Here is a 9,634-nt window from a genome sequence, read left to right on the forward strand (position 1 = left end):
AAATTTTAGTATTTGAATTCCATTAGTAATTTTTCGCGAATTTCCATCGATTTCAAATGTAATGTGATTCCACAGAAGTACAACTCAACAGAAGAAATTCTTGTGGTAACCAAAATCGATTACAAAGAATTTCATGATAGAAAACCTGGAAGAAAGTCTCTTAATATTTGCTGTTAATGATAAATTTGTTTATGATGAAATTACGGGGGTTAAGTGATAAGTACTGATATTATATATTATTTCCTATTACTATATAATTTTTTATTATTCTGTTACCAAATGTGAAAAAGGGCTTGGTGGAAAGCTACTTCAATATCGCTGAAAGTGCGTAGAGTTAAAAGAAGATAAGGTTTAAAAATTTAATATTTTTTACAGAAAAGTAACTTTTTTATTGATTAAAAATTGTCCTCGTATTGTCATTATTGACACTGATGTATAACATATATTTAATGTAGGAAAAACATCTCAAATAGTTTAAAGTTTAATGATAACTCATACATTTTGATCTGAAAAGTCTGTGATAAGATCATTTAAAGTTTTGAAAATATTATCCAAAATTTGTCGGCAATCGTCCTGGGAAGGAATGATACTTTCATATACTTGTAATCCGAGATGAATTTTTTCGTCGTACGTCATTATACTGATTCCCATACCTTAAAAACAATATAATGTCGAATTTATGGAAAGTTCTTTTTTTTTATTTCTTATCGTATATCGCTTAATATGCAAGATTTAATAACGGCATTTGGTATACATTGAATCTGCTAACAAACATTCATTATTATTGATTTGATGTAAAATAAAAATGTGTTAATCTCTGTATAGTATCTACTTAGAGTACGAATCAACTAAGAAAATGCCACAGGCGTCATCAATTAGTAATCGTCTGCCTCACTTTAAAATATTCCCTCTCCGTCGCTTCAGACTGATATACCAGTGGCGTAGGTTCTTATTTAAATAAAAATTAATGCAGTTCGCAATAAAACATTTATTAGATTAAAAAATACAAAAAAAATATATTTTAAGGATTTAAACATATATTACAGTAGGATATTACTTAGTTAATTATATATATATATATATATATATATATATATATATATATATATATATATATATATATATATATATTGAAATGATCAGAAATCTAAAAGCAAGTAGGTACATAATGAAAATTTATAATTTATTAAGATTAGTTTTACTAAAGATAATAATTAAACGAAAGGCAGAAAATCGATATAAAAAATAAAAGAAATTGAATTGATATTTGCAAGTTAATTAATTATAGTTATTTTATATATAAGGAATTATTTATTAAAAATGATATATTCTAAAAGGATTGCATATGTACAAATCATAATTTATATCATAGAATAATGTTATTAATTATAAATTAATATAAAATTTAGTGGAAGATTGATTTTTTTAAAAAAAAATATATGAAACTGTTGCCAAAATGACCCATAATAGTGAAAATTCATAAACTATTAATGAAATAAAAGTTTATTTAGAAACATAAATATAAGAACTGACAAGTGTTTGAAAAGTGAAGGACATTGTGAGGAGGCAAGAGAAAAAATCTAGTCAGTCATATTATATGGTTGCTATTGAAAAAAAAAGAGCATCAGGGGATTTTGAAAAGAGTATCAGCAGAAAAGAGAAGGGGGAGTGCAAAGTTATAAAAAATAGAAGTTAAAATTGAATCAAAATACAAAATAATTGCAAATTATTAAAGATGAATGGAAGATAAATATCTGGACTGAAGAAAATCCAATGAGTTGAAGATTTGTTACTAATCCAATGAGTTGAAGATTTGTTACTGACAATTCATAGAAGTAAATGCAAGTTTTAGATCTGATATTGCAAGATATTATCATCTCAGGTCAGTTCCTTCACATATTATTGGCCAATAATAATAATAGTAATAATATAAAATAATTTATAAAAAAAAAGGAATATTACCTATACTTACGTTGATAATGGATAAAATTCCTTATTTGTGAGGTTAAGATTCCTTAGAATCGTAGAAATAATATGAATTGTGTAGTATAATTAAATTTTGTTCAATGTATCATATGTAATCCTTTCACAGAAATAGAACTTCTTGATTATATCATATAAAATTGACATAATTTTCTACTATTTTCCTTATATTGTACATCTAAATAATAGAATATTCATCTGAGTCGATTTATGACTGTGTAGAATTATCAAATTAGAGGAACGGCTAACTTCAGGTTAGACTCATAGGCGTACTCAACTACATTTTATTAAACTTTATTTGAATTAAAAATAATACAATTAACTTTTAACATAAAACTTTTATTGATTTGTTAAAAGGAAAAACATCCATAAGTTATTTATTTATGCCAGAGCTCAAAGAGAGAATGAGTTTCATGCCCGGCAAATAACGTGCTAGCGACAACAATATAAAAAATATAATAATAATAAAAACAATAATAGAGGTAGAAATAAATATAATTACAATATATATATACAGTATCTTATTGGAATAGCAACTGTTTATTGCATAGAGGTTTGGTGTGCATGGTATGTTTATAATAAACGCAGTTTTTGCACATGTTGAGTGTAACTTTTTATCTATGTCGTTAATTAAAAAAAAACATTATTCGCTATCCGAAACTAGAGACGAACATCCTAGTTCATCCTCTAATGAACTATCAGTATCCTCGCTGTTTTTGTCCTCACTTTCTTCCTATGAACCCGTATTTACTGTAAATATTAAGTGATCTAGAGTGTGGTCTAAAATGTCTAATTTCATCATAATTTAGCATTGCACGTTTGCTCTTTTAAATTGAATAGTAACAACAGTAAACCTTAAACTAAGTAGGTACATGATTTTATAATACTAATAAAAACAATTTCTTACACTTTAACGTAGGAAGTCTCTTCTCCAGTACATAAAAATCGTAGATAATTTCTCTTATAGATTTTATCTGATCTGGCGAGGTACGATCCAGCTTTCTTTTTTTAGTGTTGCGTATTTTTTTCGGCGATTGAAAAGATGTGCTTGGCCCTCCCCACTCAACTTTTTGAGCTTCTTTTGATATCTTCTGAAAAGTAGACTTTGACACCCTAGTAGCAGCTAGTACTCTTTCCCTGAAATATCAAAATATGTTAATATTCTAATTTAAAATATGACACTCAATAAGTAGGTGCCTGTATAAAAATGTGTAAACTCCGCATTTCTTCAACCTACTTCTCGAATTAAATCTTGCTACATACCTGTAATTTTTCAAAGGAATAGTAATTCCTTCATCTGCCTCTTTTTTCATGAAATTAATAATATTGCTTATGATTTCTCGTCCTTGGCTGCGTATAATAAGACCTTGCTTCCAACTTTTTTGGACATTATTTAAAACGATTTTGCCCCTAATGTTCAAAAACAGTGCTATCTGTAGAATAAACTATGGCACAAACTAAAAATAACACCGAACACAATAAATCACACTATCTAAATACTGAACAACGAACAATACTAAATGCTGAATGTCCGATGTTCGGTCGGTTATGCTTCTGCGCATCCATAAGCGCAAATTATTTATAATATTACCGTACTTTCCTTCCTAAGTAAATGCTTGGCAACATCGAAGAGGGACTCGCAATGGTAAGAGATCCATGGTTACGCGACGATTCCCTTCGAATTCTGATTTAGAACATGCGGCAGTCATGCAGCGTTGCCAGTCTATTTAGCACAACTTGCATTTCTATATTAAAAATACCGAACAATCGTAAAAAACGCCACTGTCACATAAATGGGATGGGCCTAAGAGAGAAGGAAATTATTGCGGCCGTTGTCAGGTATGACGCGTCTGGCCTTTTCTTAGTTGATTCGTACTTTACCGATGTCTGTTTCTCTGTTGAGGACAAAGAAATATACCTCTTCCACATCTATACCATCTTAAAAATTAATTTTCGGAATCCCGGGAAGGTTACTTATCGCTAGGATAGAGGAATTTGTTTGAAAAAATAACTTTTTAAAGTAATTTGGAAGGAGACCCATTGTATAACAAAGCAGCATTTTTATGATCTGAAAATTGAGTTAAAAGCTAATATTGTAACATTATAAATTTAAACTTGATATGGATGATATACCTTTGATACATAAATCGTTTTTCGAAAGTTTATTGGTTGAATTTAAAGTTCATTGTCACGAGCCAAGCAAATCTCTGTAATAAGAATAGATGGGTATGGAACGCGAGAGGTTCACCCAACACTTTTATCAGTAGTATGTAATTTCAAACTCACAGAACCATTATAAAATATATTTCTTTACTGTTACTTAAATTTCAAAATTTTCTCGATCAATATCCAGAAGTATCAACCAGAAGACTAAGAACTTTCACTTTCTTAGTTATGTTGTATCAATTCTCAAAATTTATCAGTTCGTCTAGAATGATCAGTCATTGGGTCGTTTTAAACAAGCAATATATTATAAAAAACAATTCGGAAATATAAAGTTGTTGTTTATCGTAATATATAAACGTTTTCACAATCATTATTATTCTACCTTCTCGTATTCTGATTGTGAAACAAATTAAAGTGTAAACTGCATGTCATAATCTATTAATAATTATAGACAATGAGAATCAAATATGAATTGAATAATTAGACTTACCATAAAATTTGTTACTATATCAGATGTTTCCATACATTCTTTAATAGCGTCAATTCTCTTAAATAATGATTCACTCTTAATATCAATCGGAATTTCATGAGTTACATATCCAAATTGATTCATCAAAATTGGCAGGCCATTTTCATTCATTGGTTTTAAATCACGAACGCCAGCGTTTATCGTTTCTATTGATTTTGGAATTTTACGAGTCTACAAAAAGATGTCGGGAATTCAAGACATTTTGTATTAATTCAATCTTTATTTGGGACTTTTCGTTAGTCTGTACTGCCAATAAGAATAAGAAAACTAATATGTTTTGTATAATGTTTTAATCACGTTTTTTTTTATTAACAGAATCTCCTAAATGTCATAAGAAATGCTCGATACTTTCTCGTTCATTTATCATTTTCAAAAAGTAGGTTGAAGATTAGAGAATACCTATTTATATCTTGATAAATAATCGAAAAATATCAGAAAACAACTTTGGATTGATTGCACGAAAAAAAAGTTTTAGGTTTTATAAAAGTTATTAGCCGAATTCAATTAATAGAACGATATTCTACAATATTATATTGAAATAAATATTTGTATCATAAAAATAATTCACAACATGACTGTTAAAAAAATTGCTGAATACTATAGTATTAATCAAATTTGTTTTGAAAATTCAATTCTAAGTATAATTACGTTGTTTTCATCTATGCATAAAAAAGTAACAATGTCATCAGCGTGAATATTGATGTGAATGTTAGCAAAAACTAATAACACTGTATAAAAATGAATTTTCACACTTTTTTTAATTACAAACTTCCGACGTTATATGTACTTTTTCACTTTTCAGTGCACTTTTAAACTTTTATAAAATGTGGTTTGTAAATTTTTTTTCATAATATATTACTTTTTATTAGTATATATTATATATAATATTTCTCTTCCCATATTTTAATAACTATTTGCAAAAAGATAGACCCTTTTGCGTAGGGGGAGCTTACTATTTAGAATACAATCGAGAACTATATTAATTTGATCATGTCTTGTCTGTCATTTGACTGAAAACGATACACAATTGATACTTGACAATTGGCTCTCAACACACACTAAGTCATGCCAAGTCTTTCCATCTGACAATCAGCTAACGCTTCGTTGTTGCACGGTTTCTTTCTTGTTAGCTTTGTGCAAACCAGTTCTTGTGTTCTTAATCCATCTAGTGATCTTATTCGGCTTAGTGCAACGTATTCAAATTTTTTTACTAGTCAACTCCAAATATCAATTATAATTACTTATGTCGAAAGTAATTGTTGAAAATGCTACAACCGATATTTGTGTTTTAAATGTTCATAAGTATTGATAACGTCATATATTACAATCTATATAGAAAGTAAATTTATTACTATTGTTGAAATAATTAGCAAATTTTTAATATATCTATTAATTAATTACCACCAATTGGTCATTTAATTCGTAGATTTTACAATTGTTTCATGTATTTTAGTCGGCAGTAAGTAAGCATGCAAAATTGAGTGGTTAATATCAAGTTAGTTGAATAAAGTGTGGTAACAGCCAAACAAATTAACAACTAAGCAGAGTGACGATTTTCTAGGTTTTAGAGCGAATTTTTGGAGTTATGAATAATTAAAATGTAGTTGCATTACAATCCCAATAAATATTGTCATCATAAAATATTTGAAAAAAGAAACTACAAACATCGGAACCTCATTTTCAAAATACTCAAATAACTCACATTTTTACTATATTCGTATATACTAGCCGAAATGGCTGTAATTAATATTTGAGTGAAACTGCAGTTCCCGATTTTATTTTTCAAATTTTTTATTTTCCTTATCATCATATTATCATCTCCAACTTTATAAATAAAATGCTGTTTACCAGAGCCCAAATTATTCATAAATCCTCTATAATTTCCGTAAGTGTGAATTTCATGGTAAATTATATAACCAGGAAGAAGGAGGAAAAAATAAATATTCTGGAGTATTTCTAACCAATATTGAGGACGTTTACGATTCGTGTTGAATTTATCCACAACTTCATTTATGACTACTTTATTATCTCCAAAGAGCTGTACGCTTAAATTTAAAGTAGATAAACCGTCTGCTAAAAGATGGTGCATTCTCATTAATACCGGTATTTTTTCGACTTTAAAATTGTTTCTCGTCTTCCATTCTTTACTAGATTTTATTATGATGATTTCAAAAAGTCGTTTATTTTGTTTAGGTAACGGTTTCATAGAATATTCATAAGCCAAATGATTGATCGATTCATAACGATCTTTTTCAACGTCCAAAATAGTTACAAAGTCGGTAGCTCGTACGTCGTCTTCTTTTATCAAGAAAGTGTAGCCCATAAAGTTATATAGAGAACTATGGATTTTTTTAAAGTGCTGCTCGTATTTTATCATTTTCATATTTATGGCTTGAACCATTCTCTCTCTCAAAGCTTCTTCGCTCATTTCAGTATTCATAGTAAACAGAACGTTAGATAAGTTTTCTCGAAATTTGCCCAATCCGAAAAAAGAATCGTTGCTTGTGATAATAGTCAAATTTTTACCATGCTTCAATTTCAATATTGCAATTATAATACTTTTGTAAACTAGCAAACATGCTAGAAATGTTAGATAAACTGGGAGAAGAGGTAATGATAACGATAAGTACCATAAAGACATATTCAGCTTTGAATATTTGTACCTAAAATAAAATGGGTAAACAGATAATATGCATATTAAATTTAACGATATAAGTATATTCGGGATAATGAAGGATGGCAGATTTTCGATATTTGCTAGAAGATTCGTACACGTTAATCATTAATTAATATAAATCAAAGTAAATTTCAGTTTGTGAAAACAATAATGGCTAACTGGTATATGTATTTTTTTATTGTTATGAAAGTTCTTTGATATGAATAATTGAAGAATATCCATTAAAATCGAATTATTTGTGAAAATCCGATCCGATTCAATACAAAATACCTAGAAATACATGAGTTTTGAAGTATAATTTCTTTACGCAAGCTTTACATGGGGAATAAGGCTGTTGGGTGTATTAGTACATTTCATAAATTTGATTATATCATATCAATGAAAGATTAAAGAGAAAACAATGTAATAAAAATCAATAGATAATCCAGAATTTTTAAATATTTAAATTTTTAAAAATTGATAAATATGGCCAATACCAAATGAAAGATAATTATTTAATTTAAAGATAATGTTTCAGAGAATACCTAAAGAAAAATTTAATAAATGTTTTGACGAAAATTCATGTAAAGATATATAAAATGAGAATTTTCATACGAACACATTGATATAAGTTTGTAAAAGTTCAATTTAAGAAAAACCAATTGAATGAAAGTGTTAAGTCCAGTGACCTACCAAAATCTTGGAAAAACACAACAGAATATAAAGAAACTAGAAAAAACCAAACAAGGGTGAAAAAGTGTAAAAAATCTTGCAGTTTTAAAGCGAAATTTCAATTTCATTTATGAAAAACGTTATGTTAAGTGAATGAGTTGACTTTTAATTTTTATTAAAAAATCTAGATATCCGATACCATGCAAAATTCCGGCTTCTTTTAAAGGTGAATTAATAGAAAAACAACACGACTAAATACTTTGGCTTTCACAATTTTATATTCGTTTCAGTTGGCGAAAAATGGAAGTTGAAAACAAGGTAACATTTTCGTATATGGTATGATAAACTGATAAAATATGATATATACTAAATATATATTAAAAAATTAAAAGAAAATGAATTACATACCAAATTGAATAAAACACAGTAACCTATTTGGCGCAAAAGATATGGTATAAGAAATAATCCAATCTAGTGCATAGACATACTTACAAATGTACGATTTATATAATTATTATAGTCAACCACCTTGAAGAATATAAAGTTGCATGAATCCTTTAAACTCAATAATATACTGCTCTGCAAGGTCGGTTGACTAGAAAAATAAGAAAACAATATCACTTTGTTTCTGTAGGACATTTTTTGAAATTAAGATCGTTGATACAAATAGTTCGTTTGCAACCGTTTCGATCCCGGAAGTTGTTTCAGACAACGATGTTCTGTGGTCACGATGACTTGGATTTGAATACTTCACAAGTTAACATGGATTTCAGCAGAGACTCTATTTCTTCTGGTTTCTAGTGAATGTCTATTCGAAAAAATCTCTAAAATCGGAACTCTTCCCATTTCTTTTGCTCGGTTTAAAGTTGGACAATTTCATAAATGTTGTGAAATGTCCCTTAGAATACTTATAATTATTTAGTAATTTGTTAGAATTGAATAGTATATCTCTTTATTTATTCAAAGACTTCCGAAGCCAATTCTGTTGGTCTTGAAAGAAAAAAAAACTACAATTTATTATAATTGTATATCACTGATTATATAGTATTACCTTAGCAATAATTTTTAAGCAATTGAACTAATAAAGGACAAATAATTTTTAATTTGTTTTGTACGAATGAACAGTTAACAAATTACTAGCATAAACAGATAAGTTTACTATCAATAGAAATTTATAAATCACAAAAACTACTAATTGAAAAGTAAATAATTGATTTGTAAGTTGTTGACACTATACAGAATGGGCCAAAGAAAAGAATTCACACCAGTATTTGCGACAATTCATTATTAGATTATTAGGAAATGATTGTTGGATAAATAACAAAAGCAAATATAATATTACGAAAAAAAAATGCAACAGTATATTTTCACGTTTCTAAAACGAAACAACGTTGGTAATATATAGACTTGTTGAATTGTTCCAATAATGGTTTTCTTTATCAATTTTTCCAAAAGCTAAACTTCAATAGTTGTGCCAAAAAGAGAAATGATTAAATTTAATTCAATAAATTTTTTTATAGAGATTGCTTGAAATTCGTTTATTATTGAACAGAGCGACTTCAAGAGATAAAATGTGGTGATAAATATCTCACACAAACTTCGAATCTTAGAAATACTTGAATGATAAA

General features: G+C 27.9%; 1 protein-coding gene across 2 annotated transcripts; it reads right to left on the reverse strand.

Moving 5' to 3' along the window:
- Positions 1-412: 412 nt before the first annotated feature.
- LOC130895070 (uncharacterized) lies at positions 413-9,158 on the reverse strand. 2 transcript variants are annotated; one of them, XM_057802189.1, is made up of 4 exons: positions 9,058-9,158; positions 8,499-8,996; positions 4,640-4,849; positions 413-653 (listed from the first exon to the last, which is right to left on the reverse strand). In XM_057802189.1, exons 2-4 carry the CDS (start codon positions 8,643-8,645, stop codon positions 636-638), a joined length of 375 nt encoding a protein of 124 aa, XP_057658172.1. In that variant the 5' UTR covers positions 8,646-8,996; positions 9,058-9,158; the 3' UTR covers positions 413-635. The 2 variants fall into 2 exon arrangements, with proteins under 2 accessions (XP_057658172.1, XP_057658171.1); XM_057802188.1 differs by lacking the exons at positions 413-653; positions 4,640-4,849 and having other exon boundaries at positions 6,151-8,996.
- Between the last annotated feature and the right edge of the window lie 476 nt (positions 9,159-9,634).

Source organism: Diorhabda carinulata, chromosome 6, assembly GCF_026250575.1.
Source record: "Diorhabda carinulata isolate Delta chromosome 6, icDioCari1.1, whole genome shotgun sequence".
In the NCBI taxonomy this organism is placed as follows: Eukaryota; Metazoa; Arthropoda; class Insecta; order Coleoptera; family Chrysomelidae; genus Diorhabda; species Diorhabda carinulata.

What these genes read in the sequence shown, in the direction of transcription:
- LOC130895070 (XM_057802188.1), bottom strand. Translation starts at nt 7,319, where the DNA reads ATGTCTTTATGGTACTTATCGTTATCATTACCTCTTCTCCCAGTTTAT.